The sequence below is a fragment of the Poeciliopsis prolifica genome, unplaced genomic scaffold, assembly GCF_027474105.1.
Source record: "Poeciliopsis prolifica strain line A6 unplaced genomic scaffold, Auburn_PproV2 SCAFFOLD008, whole genome shotgun sequence".
Classification (NCBI taxonomy): domain Eukaryota; kingdom Metazoa; phylum Chordata; class Actinopteri; order Cyprinodontiformes; family Poeciliidae; genus Poeciliopsis; species Poeciliopsis prolifica.
In genome coordinates this window covers 16,637,141-16,661,917 of record NW_026562383.1, presented here as the reverse complement: position 1 = coordinate 16,661,917, position 24,777 = coordinate 16,637,141, and the positions used below count along the sequence as shown (strand labels likewise).

Here is a 24,777-nt window from a genome sequence, read left to right as displayed (position 1 = left end):
AGGCTGATCGGTGCATCTGAAATTCTGCAAATTTTCTTCCAGCTGTCAGTGTGATTTTTTTCTTTTCTTTTCTTGTTCCTGGGCAATTTTCTGCACACTTTCCCATTTCATCCTGCGTAGCTATTAAATAATAAAAGCCAGTGCCACAAAAATCTTTTTAAAAAATTAAGTAATTAGCTTATTTTCTTTGTCTTATTATTTTTCATTGTTTGTCTTCCGTTTTGAAAAAATAGCCCTGACATTTTTCTAATTTCCCTCTGATCTTCCAGTGTATAGCATATATTACTTCGGGCAACTGTTGGAGCTACAGACAAAGATTTTCACTAAAATCAGGATGTTAACTTGAGATTTTGAAAGAACTCTAAAATCATTGAAGCTGCATTATGAGAAAAACTCAAATGGGAAACAGCTTGTGTAACTTGTTTAAGATTGACTTAACCTCCAACCAAATGTTACAAGGCAGTTTATGACGCACTTCCACTTAATGGTAACTGAAGTTCTGCATTCCTCCCTCTTTCAATTGACATTCTGGAATGAAACTAACCAAACTTACCAAATGAGTAACAGCCTCCAAAACAGAATTCCCATCAGATCTGAGCTGAGCTTTATGGGGGATGTAAGATCGCTTTAAATGACCAATTATTTTCCTGCATTGCTTGTTGCCACAGTGCCATTACTTCTGTACCTCCATCAGAAATTGCTGACATGACTTGCATTTGTAGCTTGCAGAGTTTATGACATCCAAACAGCCGAGATGAAACATCAAATAGACGGATCCCTGTCAAACATATCCAGCCTTTCATTGGCCAATGTTTAATTCTTGCTTCTATTTATTGCTATAAATGCATTATGACAGGTAGTCGACAATTCAGAGGTAAGCCAAGTGTAACACCTTCATTGAATTATAAGACTATTTCTATTTGCAATATTAATATTCAACTACTGATAGAGCCAACATGACCCATTGTAAAAAACTAAAAAAGACATGAAAATGATTGTATTCATTTAACAGTTTTATTGTTTATTGCACCAGCATGTGCCTTGGTAACATTATTTAGAGACAGCTCAGCAAATTATCTCCATTTTCTTCCTGACATTTAGTCTTTCTTATCCTCTCTGTTCTCCTCGTCAGGGTTGTACACGCTGACAGTGAACTCGCCGGCCTCCTTGCCGTACTTGTTCTTCACCACGAGGGCGTATTTGCCAGAGTCGGCTGTGGTGACAGCTGCGATTGTGATGCTGGCAAACTTGCCATGCTCAAACTTCAGCTTGTAGCGGTCGTCCGACACCAGCTCCTTGTCGTTCTTCACCCAGCACACCTCAGGCGCGGGCTCGCCCCACACGTTGCCAGTCAAGTTCAGGGACTGAGAGAGAGAGATTGTTTTTTTTTTGCAGGTTTTACAAACATGCATTTGGCAGGAGTGTCAATCAGATTTCAAAGGAAGGAGACACTCCAAGGAATGACACATTGATGCACAGAGGTTAATAGTGTGTTTGCAGTTAACGCTATTTAATTTTCTTACCTTGCCCTCCTGGATTGCAACTACGTCTGGCAGGCCTCCAACAACACGAGCGCGGTCTAAGCAAGAAAAACAGGATCAAAAGACAAGAGTAACAGCATTTGCTTGTTTACCACACTTTGTTTCCCTGCTTTGTACTTTGACTCTAAGTATTTTAAAACAATTAATAAAATAAAAAATAATTTTTAAGATTACTTAACAAAGTAATTACAAAATAGACTTTGTAAATAGGCTTTTTAGCAACATGAGAATATACATATTTTAAACCAGTGTAAAATATGTGTATACTGCATATTTTCCAATATTTTTTCCTGGATAAGAATGTCTGAATTACGGCATCAATTAGTATAAGTACTGGCATATTGCTCATTTGCATGGTTGGGAATGTTTTTTCATATTTCTCTTGACAACACACCATGAGGTTTTAGGTCAAAAGATATTGCTGAACAATCAAGCACAGTCTCACAATGGACATTAAAAACCTCGGGGGAAAGCCCCGTCTTGATTTGAATAGCTCTGTTTGTCAGTCCAGGGATTCTGGGACCTTGATTTCCAACTGAAAAATAAAATGTACTTTGATCTGAAGACAAGGCTTTTGGAAGAAAAAAATAATTTTTTCTCCTTCACAGAGTCAAGATGATTCAGACATTATCTCTGTTTTATCATATAAGTGATACAACTGCAGTCGAGCTGCAGTCCACACTTTGTGAATCTTTCCCTAACTTGAAAATCTACTTCACAATTTTCTCGAGGCAAAACTTACTCCTATTTTTTCAAACAATTTTTTCCTTCCACTTAACTTTTGTCAATATGTGTGGATGCAAAACTCTGTAAAGCACAGACATCTGTAACAATAACTTTTACTGGCTTACTCCTCTTATGGAGAATGCTAAAAATTATCTGCTGATTAAAATTGTATTTTTTTATTAGTGTTATGTAGTACTCTAATTTTCAGAGAAAGTGAATTTTAAGTTTTTGGTAGCTGTAGACCAAAGTTATCAAGATTGATAGGAATACATGTTTGAAATACATCACTCTGTGAGTATGAATCCATAACGTAAGAGTTCCAATTAAACTGAGAAATGTTACATTATTTTATGAAAGACAACTTCCAGTAAGATTAGGAAGAATAATAACTTACTTCTTTCTGCAATTGCTGCCGCTCTGAAGAAAGAAAGAGACAAAAGATTGTCAGAAAGGGTTTCTAAAAATAGTATTGGAGTTATAAATTAAGTTACATAATAATAGGAAATGTGTTGTGTTTGTCTCAAAGGTTCACAAAGTACATTGTAGATTTGAGACAACTTTTACTATTTTTGCATATAAACATCCTTGAATACAAAACCCAGAATTACACAAATGAACAATGGAGTTGGATGAGTTTATTTACTTACTTGAGCCTTTGGAATTCTTCAAATGCATCCTGCCATGCTGCAAAGCAGAAAAATAACATTTATAATATAGTTAGAACAAGACTAATAAAGCCAACTCAAATAGCATGTAATTGTTTTCTAATTGTAAGGAGTAATTGTCTCCTATTTATTAAAAACTTTGACTTACCCTTGCCAGTCAGATCCAAGACTCTCTTTACTCCATCCTTGCCGTCAAAGATATCCATGGTGTATTTGCCCTTGTCCTTCTCTGTGGGTTCATTGATCTTAAGCCAAAGCTGTTCCCCTGTGACGCCGGACTTAACTCTCTCTGAAGCTGCAATCTTGGCATCTCTGATCAAGAAATCCAGAGCACAAAGATCAAATAGCTTCAGACGGCCTTTTTAGCGAGTCTTCAAGTCCAGAACACTGAAATATGGTAGTTTTAGGGGTCAACTTCTGTCCCTGTCCTACAAAATATATATATATATATATATATATATATATATATATATATATATATATATATATATATATATATATATATTTGTCCAATTCTATGTTATAATAATTAACATGTCTTGAACTAAACAGGGTTTGTTCTGATCTTTTTCTTTTCTCAACATGAGTCTGAAAGCATTTTGATCATCTTTCTACAGTGTATGTATTTACAGCATAATGTTATAAATAAATATATGAATAAATTACAGCACAAAAATTATGTTCAACTGTTAAAGTTTGATGTATGTTTATCAATCCCTGGATACTGAGACAGTGGGCCAGAGTTCCTGCTTAATTCTGTGAAATATATCCATGATGTCAATTTTGCATACTTGTGAAGCCAACCGACACGCAGGTTCTCATCATAATATGTCACATTGGAGTAGAGGGTGATGCCATTTTCAGAACTCAGAATTTGAATGTCACTGGAAGAATGAGCTGCAAGGAAAATAACAAAAACAGCCTCTTTATTAACACACTGTGAAAACTATGAGGAAATTGTTATACAATTAGAGCATTTTAAGAAAATTGCACACACTGAGGCACTTTTCATTTTGTATGTTTCCCTTACAAGTTGTTCTTCAGCGTGAAAAACTACTTACCAATAACTCTGAACAGCTCATTCATTACAGCTTGATATCCTGGGGAAAATAACAGCAATAATTCATGTGATTCTTTTCTTTTTTTTTTAATAAAACCATTTATGTAACTTTAACAGATCTTCACTTTTTCTCTAATTCCCTGCTAATGAAATCCACAAAGAGTACTTCACCTGCTTCTGTAAGATTGAAGGCGCTCTTATCTTTTCCTCTCTCGTCTCTCAGGAAGACCTCGTAGATACCTGCGTCTTGCTTGGAGATCTAATATTTTTAAAAAAGTCACATAAGTATCCTTAAGGCAATAATGATTCCCCTTCCAAATTAAATCAAGTGGAACAAAATATAATTCTCGAGACAGTCAACAGTATAAAAGGGACACAGTGACCAGGTAAACCGAAAAGCCAGGCTTTTCTGCCGCCCATGATGCTGCAGGCGATATAACATGAAATGATGGACATAAAAACATGAAAAAGGTAAGACGACGAGGACACATGGAGACATTAGGTGAAACTTATGACAAATAGATTATGTCCAGACTTTAGGCCTTGGTGGCAGGAGAACGTCCTTTGCAGATGGTTTTTTCCCTCCTTTCTTTTGCTCTTGCTTAATAACCCACTGTGAATTAGACAGATGAGCCAGTCAATGCAAATGTGACTGACTGGAGCTTATGCAAAAACACCAACCCTTTGGTGTTGAGTGACGTTTGAACAGCTATGATGATGACAGATCAATATAACTTCTCTGGCACTTTCAGTCACTTCAGTCAAAAAGTCACGAGTCTGACAAAAGCAGTACCTATTCTTTCATTGAAGTGACCAGAGGAGTTACATTGAATTGAGAGTTAGACATGAAATGAATGAATGGATGAAACACAGAGATAGACCACATGCCGTAAGCTCAATATATAGTTCCAGTCAGAAAACTGGATAAACTCATAATCAGAAAATATTTAATTACTAAATTATTTATTATTTTTGGATTTTAATGATGCATTTGAACTGTTTTATACATTTTACTTTAAGGTTAAGCTCAACATCATTGTTGAACACATAAAACTGCCTGTCTCTGTCATAATCTTCAGACCTTGGAAGTTGCTCTGAGCTCTGAGTTTATTCTGTGTCTTATTATGTTTAATAAAAGATTAATTCCTGATCAGTTATTTTCCCATGTGTTCCCTTCCTAGTAATTGTTGCCATTCTCCCTCAGTAAAGCTGGGACATTCATTTTATTTTACTCATCTGTTTCTCGCAACAGTAGTCATTGTCCTAGAATTTAATCTCTTTGTTTTCAAACACTTTTTGTTGGATTCTTCTATTGTAAGCCAATTTTTCTTTTCTCAATTTGGCTTTCAGTTGGTCTCAGCCTGTGTTTTACCCAGAATGTTAAGTATAGTCCTTATTTTGTCATGAAATGTCTTCACCGTTATTCTGCCTACCCCCTGCTTATGACCCTCAGAGGAACAGAAATTGGTTAAGATATTCAAAAGAATTCTGTAGTCTCCCGAACTAAAACCAGCCATGAAGTGAATTCTTTTTAGTTTTGAACATTGTGTAATCTCTTCACCCCAGATAAATACTGCACTGTTCAAATGTTTCAGTATAATCCAAATTTAATATGACTTCTGTTTGAAATGAATCAGTAAATAAAACTCTGACTGGAACTATCTGGGCTGAAAAAGATACAATTTGTCAGGAAAAAATTTAACAATTTAATGTTACTCAGACTTCTGAGTAGAAATATTTGCTGTTCTGAGTCTAGCAGTGCTTAAAAGAATATTCAGTATAAATATATATCTATAAAAACATATAAAATGATCTTTTATTCTGTGTCAGAGGTGTATGAGTAGCAGAACATTTTGTAAAGCTCTAAAATGAAAGCAGAGCTGGATCACTACAATTTTAGTTCTTAACTCATAAACACCCAACTCCTCACAAGGTACACTGTCAGACTGACCTTTCCAATATTAAAGGTCAGGTCGCAGTCCTTTTTCTCGATTTTCGCAGCATCCTCATCATCCTCTGCAATCTCAATGCTGTCCTTAGACCATATGATCTCAGTCACTGGTTTGATATTTCCAATCTGTAGAAAAAGGAGGTGATCAACAAGGGTATGAATTAAAATGAATTAAAAGGACAATATTAGTAGTTTTATATTGTAAGTTTTTTTGTTTCACCTTGCATTTTAGCAGCACATCACATTCTTGAGTGACAGTGAAGCCAAGGTACTCAACAAAGTGAGGACCTGTTTATTAGAAACAGAAAATAGTTAAAGAAAAATACCAATAAGCAAAAATCTTAATGTGTTACAGATAAAGCATTACTCCTTACCTTGTTTCCTGACCCATTCTGCTCTCTCAAACTCAGATTTCCTTTGTAGTTCCCTAAATTCTGGATTTTCAAAAAAGTGTACATATTCAATCCTAGATCATTTTTAAAAATCATAGATGAACTTATCACTAACACAAAAATATAAAGAATGATCTGCTGCCCCTCAGTGGACACATGCTTAACCTGGAGAGTACCTTATTCGTCTGATGTTATAAATCATCTGAATTTGCAGATGTCTGTTGTGTATTTGAGATCTTACCATCTCCTATTAGCACAAGACTTGTGGTGCCCTTAGCCTTGCCATCCACCAGGTTAAAGGTAAACGTTCCTTCATCAGTGACTTCCAGAGAGTCCATAAATAGTTCTATAAGGCCGCTGGACTTGTCGAACTTCATTGTGTATTTCTGCAGACAGAAAAACACAAAAATGCACATATTTCAGCACAAATGCTCACTAGAACTAAATATGTGCATTTATTGTTCCATTTATGTACCTTTCCTTGCTCAATGATGACATCGTTGAAAACATACTCCACTTGGCAGGCAGAAGTAAATTTCTCCATCTGAGCCCAGAACCGCACACAGCCTTTCTCAAGCAGCTCCATGGCCATTTCATTCTTGAAGGGAATAACTAAAACATTGAACAGGTAATTGAGCATTTAATACAACCAACCACATAGTAATATCTAAGACTGTCTCTATAAGTTGTTTTTCCAATTGAAATGATAAATAATTGCATTTGTGATATTTTAGCTAAGATTTAATATTTACCAGGGAACTTGTGTTCATGGCTAAGATCCAGGAGACGCAGGAGAGCTGTCAACAGGAAAAAAGTAAGACAGGAAAAAAAAGTTGAATGATATCCATTCAGTCAGCCACACACACAAGATATTATGAAAATAATACCAAGCAGCTGTTCAAGCAGGGGAGGACAGCCAAGTATGCACTGCCAAGACTGTGGGCTGACTCACCCTCCTCAGTGAGAGTGTAGCTGGAGGAGATGCCTTCGGTGTTGGTGACCATACAGGAGAAGATGCCCAGATCCTCCATAGAGAGACTGTTAAAGATAGCTCTGGATCTAAACACAAGGCAACAACCATGGGAAGTGAGATGAACAAAAGAACTTCACTCATTTAGACTGATCAGTCAGAGACATACAGTGAAAAGTTTATATACATTCATAAGAATTATGCATGCCATGAGTTTCTCTTTGGGATGGATTAAGAATAACAAATACAGCTAGAGGGGTTTTAAAAACAAAAAAGTGTGGGCAACATTTTGCAAGGGTCAAATATGTACATATATCAATTCCTTTTTGATTTATTATCTCTTTGCAAGTTGCATTCTTCTTTACCTCAAACTCTCATAAGCCAAGAAGTCAAGTACCTACCCAGAATGAGACAAGAAACCTATTCAACCTATACAACAAGCATGTGTACAGTGAGCAGTTGAGAAGAAAACTGAGGACTGGAGACAGATTGTTCAATCGATCCTTATTTTAAAGTCAAAATCCAGAAAATTTGAAATGCACGTGGAAAAGCTTAAAATTACTCTAATATTCATGCCAAACATAAGTGCATCTAAGCTTCTTGCTATATTCATGTGTTGGACTCAATCACCATGAGGACACATACTTGCCGCCCTGAGTGGCAATAGTGAGACGAGATGTGTCTGTGATTTCCTGGTAGTTCTTGAACCAAACAAACTGTGAGCCTTCTTTCATCTCAGAGCATTCAAAAATCATAGAGATGACACCGTTGTCATCAACATCCACATAAATCTCTTTGGTGCCTAAAAGAAATAGATCATCACAATGTATGTAATTGCAAACATAAAATGTCAAAGCTTGCATTTGTAACAAGCAATATGTTTTTTTTTCTTTATATTTTTAACTTGGCATGTGCAAGAATCAAGTGAGACTAAATGTGTGACTTAAATATTAATTGCACTCACCAGGGCGAGTCTGGGCCAGAATTGGACCCAACTCTTGGGAGGGTTTCCCAACTCCAACAAGATTCTGAGCACGCACACGGAAGACATAGGATGTTCCTGCTGTCAGTCCAGTCACCTAATTTAGCACAAAAAGAGTCAGAAAGGAGGCACTTAAAAACTGTATGTTTCATTCCCTCATCTAATTATACTTTTCTTATTTACCTTCATGAACTTTCCCTTATTGGTCTTCTCATGCACAGCCTTCCAGCCTTCCTCGCCTGCAGACGCCTCCTTGATGTCCAGATAGTAGCCGTTGACGGGGCTGCGTCCATCAAACACAGGAGGTTCCCACAAGACCACAACAGAGGTGTCACGAACCTCCATCACATAGAGACCAACGGGGGGTCCTTGGAAGATCAAAAACCAAAGTTGTATCGCTTGAAGAATTTTTCTTTAACAAGAGAATATTTTACTTATGCTTATTCCTACAAAACATACCTATTCTAAGTAGAAATTTCTTAAAAACTGAGAAGTGTTAGGTATTTAGCATGAAACAAGAGAAAAAACTAAATCCAATCATGTTAAATCAGATTAGATGTTAGATAAATTATAGATTAAAGATTAGGCAATCGATCAACTTTTTTTTTCCTTATCAAACTACAATCTTGTACCTGGAATAGTAATGGTCCATTCCTTGCACTCCAAATTTGCAGTGGGCAGAGAGGGTTTACTCACACCTGCCATGTTCATTGCACGGACTTGGAACTGATAGAAGACGTTTTCTTTCAGGTTCTCAGCCTAAAGGAACAGAACAAATCAAGATGCAGATTACGCAAAGCCACTCTTTTAAACTAATCAAGTCAGTGATGAAGATGTTTGCACTTGTGAACAACAAGTCAATAAATCAACCGCTTGGCATTTTTAGTATGAACTTACCTTGTAGGAAGTTGTGGTAAGAGCCTTTAGGTTCATTTCGTGCCATTTTCCATAAATGTTCCCCTTCACTGTTCTGTAATCCACAAAGTATCCTCTAATGTCGGCTCCTCCATTGTCAGTGGGTGCAGTCCAACCCAGAACCATGTAGTCCTTCACGGCTTCCAGTAGGTTCACATTGGTGGGGCTTGCAGGTACAGCTGCCGTCAGCAATAGTGGTGAGACAAAAGTGATTAGAGACACCTTTTTATTTAAAACAAACAAAAAAAAAAGCAATAAATCAACAAAAGTTTTAATGGGCTAAGTGTTTTAACTTTTGTGATATTTATTGTTGCACTTTTTAGGTCGTCTTAAATTTTGAGACACCATTGAAGAGGCAAATACTTTCTGGACACACAAAAAGTACAAAAGCTATTGGTTATGAGCTTCACACACAAATGCAACACACTGTTTTGAGAGTTGCTTAACTGGGTAAAATACTTACTCTCAAGGGTAGAAAGCCGACAAGTGTCATTCTAAGAATATTACTGGAGACAGGCGAGACTCTCCACAGGAACATGCTGTTTCAAAACACACCGTTTTAGCCTTCTGCTTGGTCATGCACCAAGAGGCTTCCTGAAGACTTGTCAAACAGTAGAACAATGCTCCAGCAAAATCCAGTTAAAAAGAAATCAATACTGACATGGTAGTAAAGCATCTTAAAACATTAGCTAATGTCTTTGCCTAAAGAAGGCAAAGAAAATTGGCAGAAATGGTTGCATGTAGAGTTGGAAATTACTCTTTCCTCATGCAGACACATGCTATATTAGTATTCAGTAAATGCATTTCTGTTTGCAGCTCAGGGGAGTTATATTGTGAAGTGGTGTTGAAAGTAAAAATACATCCTTCAAGGGAGTTCTTCAGCAGGATTTCTCTTTTAAATATTTAAATGAGTCAGTAATTATTTAAACCCGTCCCAGCAGGCAGGACAGCGGGTCAAAGCGTGGGCCGAATATGACAAGGTATGTGAACAATGGAGACATTTTTTGTGAAAAGTTGCACTCACAGATAGCAGCCTGTACAAGCACGGCATCAGAATTGGAAGAGTTCTGGCTATATCCAGCAGCGTTCACCGCCTTTACTCTGAACACGTAGTTGGACCCCGTGGTGAGGCCGTGGCACACAAACCTGAAAGGAATATATTTCAACCAGGTATATTTTATTGATATATTCTGCTGAACGCCAAGAGCCACTTCTCCTCTGGGGGAAGAATACCTATTAGGATTCAGCGGTGAGGTCATGTGCAAATTCTAGGTAACCCTTTTGCAATGGATACACACTTAAAATGGATTACCCAAAACTATGAAAGCAACTGTAGGACATATCCCAAGACTAATTCTAATTTCTGTGGCTTTGAGGAAAAACAAACATTTCTCACCTGTTCTGCTTGACAGGTCTATTGTTGCAAGGCATCCACACATCAGTTCCCGTCACACTAGATTCAATGTAATAGCCAACCAAATGCTTTACGTCCTTAGATGCCCCCCAAGTGACAACCACTGAGGTATCTGTATTCCTGGTGGCCACTGGATTGCCTGGGGCAGAGGGAAGATCTGTAGGAAAATAAAGACACAAAATGTTCTAAAGGATGTCACTTATCGAAATTCTATAAAGATGAAGCACTTGGAGCAGAAACAGGAGTGGTATGAACTAGAAATATTATCCTGTTAAATAATGCAGCGGGGTCTCTGTATGCAAAGTCTGTAGTGATGCGGCTGCAAGATTTGTCAGCTCACCAAGTTTATCACCAACTATGGTTTCTCCGGTGGGTACAGAGGGCTCGCCCACGCCAGCAGAGTTGCAGCATCGCACACGGAAGTTGTACGATTTACCCTCTGCCAGGTCAAAGATCGCAAAGCGAGGGGACTTCACTGGCATCCCAGTGTTCACCCTCTGCCAAGTGTCTGTCCCTTGAATACACTGAGAACAGAGAGCAGAAAAACTTTTAAAGCTGAAGTTAAAAGAGAGTGCAGATGTTTATATAAAAAAAAAAACAACAACTAATTATAAGTTATATTCAGCCATATTCTGTTGCTGGTTATTTCCCTGTGAAAGAGTGGTGGCCTATCCAGTATATAATGTGCCTCTAACCCCTTAAGTCCTTGAGTTATTCGCCAATTAATCCCAGAGTAAAAACTTTTCACACATAATCTTTGCTGGGTGACTAAGGGGAAAACAATGTCTTACCTCTTGAGGGATTTGTTTCATATGCTAAATGAACTTAGATATGTGCTAAAATTGGTTTTGTTTGACAACAATATAACAGTACTGAAAAAAATAGATAGATAGATAGATAGATAGATAGATAGATAGATAGATAGATAGATAGATAGATAGATAGATAGATAGATAGATAGATAGATAGATAGATAGATAGATAGATAGATAGATAGATAGATAGATAGATAGATAGATAGATAGATAGATAGATAGATAGATAGATAGATAGATAGATAGATAGATAGATAGATAGATAGATAGATAGATAGATAGAATCAAATATTTATGTACTTTCCTAATAGTTTGTATTATCAAACCAGAACAACAAACATTTGCGATATGCCTTTTGTATTTGAACAAATGCAATTATTTTATTATTGGCTTGTATTGCAAGTAGTAATTTGTCTGGTACTGAAACACACCAAATTCATCGGGTTAATCGACTTGAAACTAAAACTCAACTTGTGTGTGTTGTCATTCCCAGATGGAGGACAAATGAATGAAAGCAACAAAAATGTCTGAAATAATCAAGTAGAAACCTGGGAATATGCATACTGTGAAAAGATAATAATAAAAAAAACATTTCAGGAAAGATTATTAGAAATCCAAATGAAGTGACAAACAATACTAGGATAAAGAATAAGCAACTATATGAAAAATGTTCTTACTTTCTCAATGTAATACATGACTCCCTCATGACCCCGTTGCTCTGGGGGCTTCCAGGCAAGCACCACATAACTCTTGGTGGCTTCAGTGACCACAACATCAGTAGGTTCTCCAGGAATCACACCCACTGTGTAGAAAAAAAAACACACACTCATGGTTTACCCCAAAATTGTAATCTAGGCTTACGTATGGTAACTGGTTTGCACAACACATGACTCAGTTAAAATGAAAATAGCAAGCATCCTGATTGATGTTTTTTCAACTCTAGCAGCAATGTAGAATTTAAATTTTTTAGACTTTTTAGTTTTACAGTCTAAAAAAATGAGCCAACACATCAGTATGTATACTTTAAATCTGAAAGAGAGAAACAATATTTTAAATAGTCTGTTTGCCTAGAATTTGATCCAACCAAAGCATTTGCTGGACTTCAAAGTGGATTTGGGAAGACACATGGTGTTGACTTGGTGTGTGCAGAACTGAAAATTATGATCTTTTAGAAGGGGGCTTGCAGTAAAGAATGTAATTACAGGACAAAATATTTAGCAGCAATACTGTATATTGAAGAAATATATGCTGGGTCATGATCTGAGTCACATTATCTTAAATTTTACATTACTAATTACCATTTAAAAAGTCAATGTTCGGTCACTTTAACATGACAGGTGGTCTAAATTACAGCCCTGAAAGGTTTTCTGAAATGTATTTGCTAAGATGTAAGACACTGAAAGGATATGCAACAGGATGTGCAAAAAATTTCTATGGGTTAATTTCAAGTTTAAATTAGAAATTAGTAGTGGTGACTCCGAGCTTTATTCAAGTTTATCAGGAAATATATCACATGAATTGTGATATTTTTACCAGTGGGTTCCTCTTCTGTGAACTTGATCACCCCAGTCCAAGGTGCCAGTGGTCCAGCTGTTGTGGAGAGGACAATCATCAGCAATTTATATAGAGAAGGATGTCAACAGGTTTCTTCTTTGTCTCCAAACCTCTGAGTCGAGCTCGGTCTGAAGGATCCATGGCAACCACAGGATCAGAGATGCGGGATGGACGACTGACTCCCACGTTGTTAAAGGCACGCACCCTAAAGACATAAGAACGCCCCTCCACCAGCCCTGTAACAGGGAACCGGGCGTACTTGACTGGGGCATCATTACACTGAGCCCAGTGATGGGTGCCCACTTCACACCTTCCAATACAAAACACCAAAATACATGCATGTCAGTTGTTGAAATAATTTCTTCTATAAAGTCACCTGCCAGCTTACTCTAAAAAAGTATTTACCCCTTTACAGATTTCTTTGGATTTGCTTTTTTTTTTGTCACATAAATATTTAAGAGTCATTTCAATATCAGACAAAGGCAACTGGAACAAATACAAAAAGAAAATTTTGAATAATTAAATACGAGTTTATTGTGTGCTCTAAATGCAGAATGAATTTTAATTACTGAGTCTTTTCAACTTGGATATTTCCAGTAAAATACACTGAAGCTAAGCAACCTGTCGATGTAGTATCCGAGGATGGGGCTGCTGCCCTCCACTGCTGGCTGCTTCCAGGTTACCACCACATAGTCCTTGTTGGCATCGTGACAACGCACATCCAGGGGGGCTACGGGAACCCCCTCCAGCTCCACGTCAGCATCTGGTAAAGCGAGAAACGCACAACCATGTGGTGTTTCTAAATTAGGTGGATCTTCAGTATGCTCTCAGGTTTCATTGCCTGACTTACAGTTAATATGGCCTCACTGTAACTAGTTGAGATGCAACACATAATGGTCTAAGAAGGTATTCAAAAAAACTAAACTATGTGAGACACTAAGTTGTTTCTTATGTTAGCAACCCCCACAAAATCATCTCCGTTCAAAGGCTGAACTTTTATTTTTCCATAACATTTCCAGGCAATGAATTTAGGCACTTTACCTCTGACAAACACATAGGCTGAGTAGGAGTCAAAGCCAGATTTTGTGTTGACGCGCAAGGTGTACATGCCCTCATCTTCCTTGTTAAGGTGGGTAAGAGTGAGAGTGGCGCGTTCTCCGGACCAGTGTGTGTGCACCCACTTGGAGGGCTTCAAAGGCACAGCTGACAAGAAAAGCAAAAATAAATGACTACTACACTTTGCTTCAAAACAAAGACAAATTTTATAACTTACAGTTTCTGTACCACACAACTTCAGGCTGGTACTTTTTCACAGTGGGAAAAATGATGACAGTGCAGCCCAGACTCAGTGTTTCCCCCTCACGACCAAAGGCCACTTCAAATGTGTCAATAATGCTTGTATAAAAAGTAACCCCATGCTCAGGGCAAAAACCATCTGAAAACAGAGAATTGATACCATCAAATATATATATTTTTTAAATTATGTCCTCAGTTTTCTTCCACTATTTGTGATCAATGATTATAAAATCCAATTTATGCTCTGTAGAGCTGAAGACACATAAATGTAGAAGCTTATTATCACTGTGGGCATTTTGCAGTAAAAACTATAATAAATAGTCATTAAAATCTTTTTTTTTAAAAGCAAACATGCAAATATTACATATAAAATTGTCTTACGTGGTTTGGGATCAAAAGGACCTTCTTCTGTTTCTTGGAACCCTGTGAAGAAATTTAGATCTATAATTTTATGCGACAAAAATTCTTGTATTATAATATAAACTAAACTCACAAAAATTAATTTCCACTCTCTCATTTTTTCTTGACAAGTGGCCATTTAACAATATTTGATTCCTGAGAAAAATCCTCTAAAAACCAGCTGTCCATGCAGTGATTAGCTTCCAGCACTTCCACATACAGGTATGCTTAAGTACAAGAACTTTACAGCTTATGTATTTAGCTCTGTTGGGCTGGAAAAGCCAAACCAGCAACTTATGTTGTTGCTCGGAGATCTTTATGGTGGAAGTCCATATTTTTATGGCATCATTAGCAACATAAATGTTATTCATGACAACATAGGTAGATCATATCTGATCATTATCTACCTACATCATAGGTATGTAACTACAAAATAGGTTGTCATATACAACCATTAAATATGACAAAAAGTATGGGTGTGCATAATCTTTTGACACAATGAATAACAGAAACAGTGCTAAGTTGACCAGTTGCTTCAGTGCTAATGCTACCCTGTACAAATACAGGTTGTGTTATTGTTTATTTTTTGGCCGTTTGTGACAAAACTACTGATTCCATTTTATTAGGATCTTTGTTTATGGGAGACTAAAATGTTCTTTGGTGCTGCTTCATTCTCTAAATCTATTGCTTTTGTTGAAATAAAAGCAAAAGGTACGTCCATCTGCCTCAAAAATGGAGAAAAGGGTTATTGTGGCACTTATAGCCTCCATCTGATGATGATGCTGTAGCAAATGACACAATTATAGTTCTCATATTTTATCTTTGATTCCAGGAGTCATTAGCACCCGCTAAGAAAGGTAGAACTACATGTAAAAGAAAACACCTACTTTTGACAACAACAGTAGCTGCAGAGGAAGCTTCCCCTTTCACATTGAGAGCGGAGACATAATACTGAGCAGTGTCCAAGAAATCGCAACTAAAAATAAAATGCAAGAAATGAGCAGTCTGTGTACATTTGACAAAGCAGAAGGTTGAACATGTGGATTATTTGCATAATGCGTGATTGATTGGAGCTGAAGTAATGCAGAGTGTGAGGTGAATGATTACCTACTTCTTGATCTCCAGGGAGTGCATGTTGTAAGTGCTTTCGGCTGTGTACTTCTCAGGATGGGCCTTGGCATCGATCAGCACATTGTTCTTATACCTTCAAAGCATTATTAAGATTTTCATTAACTTTTGTAGTTTATCTTTCTGACATGAAATTAATGTGTACAGTTTTTATGCTGTGGTTCTTGGGAAAAAAAAGGTCATTGTTTCCTTCAAATTTTCTCATGACAGCTGATTGTTGTCAGCAGCCTATTGTAATAATAATGTCATTAAACTCGAACTGTAACTTACCAAGCAATCCTTGGTTTTGGCCATCCAGCCACGGTGCAGTGCAGCCTGACTGTTTTGCCCTCCCACACAGTCTGTCCACGAGGCTTGACAATAAACTCCGGAGGGTGCGTCAGCCTATCTGGGTGCATTTTCTTGCGAAACTCTGACCACTCCTCCAACTTCACCACGATGGGCATCCCATGTTGGGATGGAAAGAGTAAATAAGAATTGGCTCTGTGAGTCCCAATCAATTGAAAACAGAATAAATAGCACTTACCGCTCTGTCAAATTCCATACGCTCTGCTGATTCCCTGACATGCTTTGATCTTGTTTTCTTCTCAACCTTTACCTCCATGGCCTCCCTGGCCTCCCTAACAAACAGGTTCCTCATTGCCACATAGTTAATGCCCTCCTCTGTAACATCATCCTCCTGAGCCTCCATCAGTCCCCGAACGACGTCATGGCTAAACAAAACCACCAGGATGTGAAAGCAGAAAAATTACTTCAAAATGCATTTGGTGATTAATAAAATCAACACAGGATTTCTTGTACTCACTTTGCTCTAAACACAGGAATGACGTAGCCTATTACTTCTTTGTCCTTGTCCATGGCCAGGTAGGTACGTTTGGCTCTTTTGGGTAGCGGGCTCAGTTTAACCACCTGCTGCCCCTTGTCTGTCTTCACAGAGGTCTTCAGGCTTAGAGGCAGGAGAAAACATCCAAATTAAAAACAGTTTGTCAATATACTGCTCTATAAAGGTGAAGAAGTCTGACTTCAAGTAAAGGACAAGACATTTTCTTTGAATTCAAAGCTTGCTGTTGTGTTTTTTATGACTGAACTGACCAAGATCTAAAGTTGTGCATTTTGTGTCTGTCCCACACTGGTTGTGAACACACAGGAAGGAAAGGTTTGTAAAAAAAAAATCTTTGAAGAAATTCTCCTAATACAATTTATTTAGCTAAATCCCCAAGCTAAGCTGTTTGGAAAATATAAATTATTCACCATTAGACAGAAGTAAAGCATGCAACAGTCGCAGACAAATAATAAAAAAAAAGAATCAAAATGAGAAATATTATTTTTCACTACAAATACTAAAATATATTCTTATCTCTTTACAAAAGACAATACTGAATTGTCAGGTATAAATTATGGTTGTGTTTGGAGGAGGCTAAAGGAGCGACCTGCCCAGGGCAACATTTGTGGAAGAACCACCACTGGCTGTTATGTAATTTTCACTTTTTAAACTCCCAGCTGACACATTTGTTGGTAAAAATAAACACAATCATTAAAAAGTAAAAAAAAAAAAAAAAGGAAGAAAAGCTGCAGTGCATTTCTGAAATAACTCCACTTGCTCATTGGTCTTATGTATACCTCCTTAAATAAACATGTTTGTTACATAAAGCCATCTAAAACCAATTCTCCAGTCCTACTCAGAAAAGATGTTGCATTCACTCCACCCTCCATACTCTGACTCGATATTACTCTCTGACTCATTTACCTCTCAGACTTTCTTTTTGTTCGCAGGGTATATAAATGGAACAAAAGCTAGCGGATATGAAGCGTGGTGTAAAGGTCCACTTTAAAGCTTTGCTTTCACTTAAAATATGCCTTCCTCTCTCTGGATGGCTCAATGTAGAGTTGGATATCTTTTTCAGACTGACAGGATCATGGTCACCCAGTATGCTCGATGCAAGTTGCAGGAAAACATCTGAAGTGAGTGCCTTAAGAAGTTATTTCCGCTGCTGACTCACCATGTGCACTGAATGGGCAGTTAGGGCATAAAAAGTTTTTAGCTTTAAATGAGAGTTTCAGTTCTTAAAGCCTAAGAAGAAATTATGTTCCACTCAGACACATTAATTCTATAGGGAGAAATATTTTCACCCTAAAGAATGTAGTTCGAGAAGCATAAGTGCACATACAGCCAGTGTTGGTATTATTTACAACAGAGCTAACCTTTAATGGGGGTTTGGAAAAATGTCCAGTCTTTTATACAGTGTATTTACAGTTGGCCTGAAGGCAACGCTTCTTCATGTCAGAAATAACTCAGCTGTCTATGAATATAGCTGGCAGCTCTCGGCCACTGCTGAAATTCTTTCCCTGACCTCATTTAGAAAGCAACATGTCCGACATGTACATGAGCCCCACGAAGCTTAAAACAGACAACAAAAAAAACATCTTCCCCTGGGTTACTAGGTGAGTGCTGGTGGCAGAATGTTGTCATTATATGTACCAATATTCCAATCTCCTGCAACTTGTCCATTTCTCGCCTGAAATGTCTCGCTGGAGATAGGCACCAGCAGCCCTCCTGACCCCACTAGGGATAAGGGTGTAAGAAAATGGATGGATGGCTGGATGGATGTACCGATCTCAAGTAATGTGGTTTGGCAATTTGCACAATGAAGCCTTAACGTCTTAAAAAGCCTAGAATTAAAACAATTATGATGTTGCCTGAAAGATTAAGGTAATGTTTCCACCATATCTGAGAACAGCAATACTGATAGCAACAGTGATTATCTGTCTGTTTGGTGTGTTGAGCCTTTCCAAGCTGACATCTCAAAACCTTCAGTCCATAATGTAAAGTTGTAAATGGAAATGCAATGTAAATATACAATACTTTTATTTAAGCCTTTTCTGTGAAGAGAAGAGTTGTTTCATTTTATTATAATGCAGTTTAGTATAATTGCATAGTCTCAGCAAACACTTTTTCATATTGCCCTCCTCTATTCACTGTAAAAATACAGCAACAAAACATGTAAATTAGTTTAAAATATAGATTTTAATACATATACATATGGAGATGTCTAAAACTAGAAATAATAGGTAACAAATTAATGTCACAACTGTTGTTACAGCAACTGCAAGATTCAGTGTGGAGACACTTTTCTTCAAAAGACAAAGACATGTTTTAAAAATCACCGAAAGATGGATTTTAATCTGATTAGAGACTTAATTACAACACAGTAAACTAATCTAATTTAGGCCATCAGGTTTAGTAAACAACATGAACATAACTTTTGTTAAGACAAGAGTTTCAAAATTATGTCGGTAATAGAATTACAATAAGCACAACTAAAAGAATGAACAACCAGATTTAAGATATGAAAAGGGAAAAACAACTCAACAATTCATTGTCGTAAATTTGGATTGTAAATGTTCAAATAGTGAATCTTGCTGAAAAAAAGAGTATTTGCTTAAACCTAAAATAATATTCTGACTTGGTTTTAAGGAGAAAAACACTGTTTAAAAAAAAAAAAAAAGAACGAACTCTGAGTTAGAAAAAATTAACTTAATCATACCACCAGACTCCAAGTGAAAATGCAAAGATACATTTTAGGCACCTTGAGTAGAGGTGAATAGCAGCACACATCCAAAGAAGTTTGCTGTAGCTACTTTCTTGCTGTTATTTAGAGACTTTATAATTTTGAGCCTCTTACCGATGGCTGCTGGTCTTGTGAGTTGAGAAGGCCTGCTTGCTAACAGACGACCTGGTGCTCAGGTAATAGCTGCTCTCATAGTGCTGCTTCTCCTCCAGCTGTTGATGCAGCTGCAGCTTCTGCTGCTGCTTCTGAGTCACTTGCACTGATCCTGACATCCCGACAGGCCGCTCCGCCAACTTACAATGGCTGCCCTCTAGTTTACCTGCTCTGTAAATCAATCTCACTGTTATTACGATAGATTGATTTCTGAGCTGGAGGTGAGGGGAAAGCAGAGCATGATCGTGAGGAATTAGGAAGTATGGTTTAGGGAATTAGTGACTGATAAAAATATGTTGTTTTCTTTTTCCAAGTCAGGGTTATGAATGGTTATGTTTTAACAGCTGAAGGGTTAGCTCTGCCCAGGATCAACCTCTACTGTGTTAAATGAAGCAGCAGGTTATCAATGAACTGCAGCAGAAGTTTTCAACATTCACTATTTTTATTTTGTGGTAGTTTAATTCAGAAAACCTCCAGAAGAGGAAGATAAATAACAAAAATATTGAGATATTTTTCTCTACTATGGTTATTCAGTTATTATCTTTAATGCAATGTGTACATTTCTACAAAGAGGTCTTCTTATTAGCTTATTATTACAGAAAAGAAGTGCATAATGAAATCATGGACAGATTACCAAATAGTTTTTTCATAGTTCAAGCCCATATGTCATTTAGTGGGTAGGGGTACCCACCGGTCTAGCTAGAGGTCGTTCTTACTGAGTAAACTATCAAAAAAGAAAAGCTAAAAAAAAAGAAAGTAAGAAAGATAATATGCAGACATTCTGAGAAAAATGCTCAAACTTAGGCGTAATGCCATAAAAAGTGTGAAGAATGATTCAAATCTGTTAGGACAAGCTGCCATAAATATAACAGCATAACATTACGCACAGTATGAGACACACAAACATAAAGCGAGCTACAACAATGTCAAAAAAACAGAAAAATACCACAAGAGGAAACTATTTTGTATGGTGTTTCTGAGTGCAGAGTTTCAGGATAAGACAGAACAAATTGGAGACAAATGATCACAGGCTCCTTTGTATCATAATCCCTTTCTGGTCACAATAACTGGTTTGTAACTACTAAGTGACAAATGGGTGGCTCGACGGATTGAAAAAAAATGCATATAGAGTTTGTTCAAGGTGATACCTGTTTAAACTGAACTATAAGCAGAATCAGCAGCCTAGGCCATGTTATAATTATGTTATTGTGAATCAAAGACATGCAATTCAGAATATGATTCTAAAATGAACAAGACTTTGTTAGAGAGGGGCATAATTTAGAAAAATCAATTAAGATGTTCTCAAAGATCAATTAACCTATTATTAATAGAAAATGGAAAACGCATGACACAAAAACAAGGCCTATTGCAAGTGTTGGAAATTTACAGACGCAAACAAGACAAACCATAATTTAATGAAGTTGATGGAACTTAAAAGGAAGATATAAGCCTTTACTTACCACCAACAGAAATTGACCAGTCCACAACAAGAAGGAAATGTGTTTATTCCAAATAAGCAAGCTCAGATCCAGCAAAAGCAGTAGGGTGAGGGTCAGTGGACAGGATAGCAGTCCACTGAGCAAAAATAAGGCTGCCACTCGGCAGAAAGCGCAAGACACCGTCAGGACCTTTTAAGGTTTGGGCAGCTTTAAATTTAGACCATGAGAAGAGCCACAGGAGCCTCAGTGCCTGCCCCTCAGCTGTTCCACTGCACTTCAGGCATGTTTTAAACACCTCCAGCGCTGTGCCTGAAGCACAATCATGTGAAACTTTACAATCACATAACAATGATAGACACAAAACCATTTGTTCACTGAGCTAATTTATGACGAGGTTCATTACCCTCACTGTTAGTAATTAACATTAAGTTATGTTGCATCATACGTTTGGATCACAAAAACGTATATTTCTACTTTCACCCGGATGTGTGAAGAAGTCTAAAAAGTATGACTGCTTAAATCAGTGCTTCTCAAATAGTGGGGCGGGCCCCCTTTGGGGGGCGCGGTGCGATACCTGGGGGGGCGCGTGTGATCCTGGGAACAGGCTTTTTTTATTGGCCGTACTAGTATAAAGTGTAATTGCGCACAGTAGGCGGCAGTGGCGCTCTCATTGTTACTTCTGTCACGTTTGCGACAGTGCAACATTTTACGACTTACAAGACAACAGGTTTGCCTTGGTTAGCAGTGTTAAGTCAACAAAAAGCTCCGACTGCGTTCTGTCTATGGCCTCCGTTATTCAACAACCCCCAACATGAAAAAGTTTTTCACAGGGATGAAAAGAAACGCGGAGAGAGACAAAGATAATGAGACAACAGAAAGTCAACCGGAAGCTAAGAAGAGGAAATACGAGGAAGCGTATTTAGCGCTTGGCTTCACTGTGACTACAGTTGGAGAAGAGGAAAGACCGGTGTGTTTGCTGTGTCTAAAAATGCTCGCAGCGGACAGCATGAAGCCAAATAAATTAGCGCGTCACTTAAATACGTTACATCCCAATCACGCCGATAAGCCGCTAAAGTTTTTTCAGCGAAAAAATGTTATGCAGAGATGGATAGTCACGGTGGGAAATGGGGGGGCGCAAATAGTTTTCTTCTTGCTAGGGGGGGCGTAACGGAAAATAATTGAGAAGCACTGGCTTAAATCAAGTTTACTAAAACACATAGCACTGCTGCCACCTAGTGGTCTAAAATAGTAATGCTAAAAAATAGGTTTAGGGAAAATGACAAAACACTTTATCATGGCTCTATGTTAACTTCAGAAAATGCATTCCCTTCTATCCCTATATATAATCATTTATTTGTTAATTTTTTCCCCCCTAATGTTAACCAAAAGTAACAGGGACGATTCGGAATGAATGGAACATTCCAGACAGTTGGTTCTTTCCAGCTCTGCTCTGCTCTGACTGTGGGATGTGCTGATAGCTTTGTGTACAGCTATTTTTCTACACATTTTACATTTCTTCTAAGGTGGGTCAATCATTTTCCGTCCAAAGAACGCCCACGAAACATATTGGACTTGAGAACAAGCAATATATTTTCTCTTTGAATTTGTTATCGCTGCTATTCTGAAGCTAACTTGTTGTGTAGGTCAGACGAGATGGCTAATAACATGTTTTGATTAAATTATGTTATATATTGGAAAGCATACTGGGTTGTACATGGATTATTGCAGAGGAGAAGTGTCAGTGCATGTAACCACAGAATTAAAGACTTGGTTTTATTTAATATATTTACGTTTGGCACAGTAGCGCTAGCATAATATGTTCTGATGATCTTCAATAACAACACCAATAACTTGCATAAATATGATTATATTACATCTGAAAAAAATAAGAAACGTTTTTACAAATATATTTATATTTCAATGTGTTCATAAAGAGGTTCTGCAAGATAGGAATTTATGTATTTCATATCGATTGTTAAATTTCCTACGTCCTTTGAACGCGGTTCAACAATTGCCACCAAGTTCAGTCTTCAGTGAGAGATTCACTGAAATCAAATGAAACAGGCTGTAGGGTCTCATAATGCTGATGGAAAATTGTACCAGTATAGTAAATAACACCCTCTACATGCTTACAGCGAGATTTGTATAAAATAAAGAGAGTATGAAAAGTTTCCAAACTTTTTTCTTGTCCAACTGTCTGTAGTTTTCCAGATCTGACCATCATTCTCCCAGCTTCCATCCATCTGTCCATCCCCCATCCATCAATCTACTTCTTTTGGTTTTCTCTTTCTTCTGTCTGTTGTTTTTCTGTTTACCCATCTTGTCAATTTGCTTTTGTATGTCCTTCCATCCATCTCGAACCTTTACATTATACTTTGAAAAAGATCAATTCTAAGAATTCTGGAAAGTGTGTGGATTCTTGCAGTTATTGTAAAGTCCAGCTTGTCAGCTCTGTAAAAGGTATTTTTACAAAATAAAACTTTCTGTGACTTCTTACTTTATAAATAATAAAATCTCATAGCATTTGTCATCGATCTGCATCAAGAGGTAGATAATTGAGCTAAATGATTTCATATTGTTGCCCAGCCCAGACTGACAGCTTCAATTACAGGTTTTCAATTACAGGTAGAGGGGGAGCCACCAGACGGCAACATGTCGAGTAAAAGGGCCAAGGGGAAGAACACCAAGAAGCGTCCCCAGCGGGCCACCTCCAATGTGTTTGCCATGTTCGATCAGTCTCAGATCCAGGAGTTCAAAGAGGCTTTTAACATGATCGACCAAAACAGAGACGGATTTATTGACAAAGAAGATCTCCATGATATGCTCGCCTCATTAGGTGATATTTGTGATCACAGATATTCATGTTCAGTTGATCAACAATAAAACTCTTGATAAAGGCATTTTCCAACATGAGAATTTAAAAAAAAAAATATTTAAAAACAAAGTACTACTTCATTTTGTAAAGCCATTAAAGTTGAAATATGGGATTGCACCAGAGCAACATTAACCTTTTGTTTTAACATTTGCCAGGTAAAAATCCTACTGACGAGTACCTGGAGGCCATGATGAATGAAGCCCCCGGCCCAATTAACTTCACCATGTTTCTGACCATGTTTGGAGAGAAGCTGAACGGTACTGATCCGGAGGACGTGATCCGCAATGCGTTTGCCTGCTTCGATGAAGAGGGCACAGGTATGTTGAACTTTCACCGAACCGCATTTTCACTTCCCTGTCGACCAGGTAAGGAAATCAGTAACATTTCAACCTGTTTTCTCCTCTCAGGTGTGATTCAGGAGGAGCACCTGCGGGAGCTGCTCACCACCATGGGCGACAGGTTCACCGACGAAGAAGTGGACGAGCTGTTCCGCGAGGCGCCGATTGACAAGAAGGGCAACTTCAACTATGTAGCTTTCACACGTATTTTAAAACATGGCGCCAAGGACAAGGACGATTAGTGATGGGGGATGTGCCTGTTGAGGTTCATTCTGTACTCTTATTTCCATCTTGAAACGGGTTAATATTTTATTTAGATCAGCTATATCCTTAGTTTGGCTCACAAAAAAGCTCTGTGGTATAGTCTGTTGAAGGTCATTTGTTTAAGCTGCTTCCTGGACCTTTGGGTCCCTTTCTAATCTTTATTTCAGAGCTCATTTTGCACATCTTTGACAACATTTCAGAGTCCAATTATGTGGGAAAAGACCCTCGTGGAGAAAGCTGGAAATAAACTGACACGAGGTGTTTACTTAAGAGAAAAGAACTTGCGTTTTTGTAGGAATGTTTTGACATTAAATTGTATTCTGAGACCAGT

The 24,777-nt window shown here is 37.7% G+C and overlaps 2 protein-coding genes across 8 annotated transcripts; one reads left to right on the top strand and one right to left on the bottom strand.

The window, feature by feature from the left end:
* Positions 1–995: 995 nt before the first annotated feature.
* myom1a (myomesin 1a (skelemin)) lies at positions 996–21,125 on the bottom strand. 4 transcript variants are annotated; one of them, XM_055032758.1, is made up of 38 exons: positions 20,991–21,125; positions 19,492–19,745; positions 16,614–16,754; positions 16,335–16,521; positions 16,079–16,236; positions 15,792–15,884; positions 15,568–15,656; positions 14,663–14,704; positions 14,259–14,420; positions 14,027–14,188; positions 13,607–13,748; positions 13,096–13,295; positions 12,965–13,021; positions 12,109–12,233; positions 10,957–11,140; positions 10,599–10,773; positions 10,227–10,348; positions 9,185–9,381; positions 8,920–9,046; positions 8,471–8,655; positions 8,270–8,384; positions 7,951–8,107; positions 7,288–7,394; positions 7,088–7,132; positions 6,811–6,947; positions 6,577–6,721; positions 6,318–6,377; positions 6,164–6,231; positions 5,944–6,069; positions 4,528–4,605; positions 4,164–4,251; positions 3,994–4,032; positions 3,724–3,829; positions 3,081–3,244; positions 2,915–2,951; positions 2,662–2,684; positions 1,524–1,579; positions 996–1,364 (listed from the first exon to the last, which is right to left on the bottom strand). In XM_055032758.1, the coding sequence occupies exons 2-38, from the start codon at positions 19,647–19,649 to the stop codon at positions 1,098–1,100; spliced, it is 4,524 nt and encodes a 1,507-aa protein (XP_054888733.1). In that variant the 5' UTR covers positions 19,650–19,745; positions 20,991–21,125; the 3' UTR covers positions 996–1,097. The 4 variants fall into 4 exon arrangements, with proteins under 4 accessions (XP_054888733.1, XP_054888734.1, XP_054888735.1 ...); XM_055032759.1 differs by having other exon boundaries at positions 19,492–19,701; XM_055032760.1 differs by lacking the exon at positions 4,528–4,605.
* Positions 18,173–24,777, top strand: myl12.2 (myosin, light chain 12, genome duplicate 2). 4 transcript variants are annotated; one of them, XM_055032765.1, is made up of 4 exons: positions 18,173–18,250; positions 23,595–23,805; positions 24,000–24,161; positions 24,252–24,777. In XM_055032765.1, the coding sequence occupies exons 2-4, from the start codon at positions 23,622–23,624 to the stop codon at positions 24,422–24,424; spliced, it is 519 nt and encodes a 172-aa protein (XP_054888740.1). In that variant the 5' UTR covers positions 18,173–18,250; positions 23,595–23,621; the 3' UTR covers positions 24,425–24,777. The 4 variants fall into 4 exon arrangements, with proteins under 4 accessions (XP_054888740.1, XP_054888737.1, XP_054888739.1 ...); XM_055032762.1 differs by lacking the exon at positions 18,173–18,250 and adding an exon at positions 21,695–21,936; XM_055032764.1 differs by lacking the exon at positions 18,173–18,250 and adding an exon at positions 22,364–22,492 and having other exon boundaries at positions 23,581–23,805.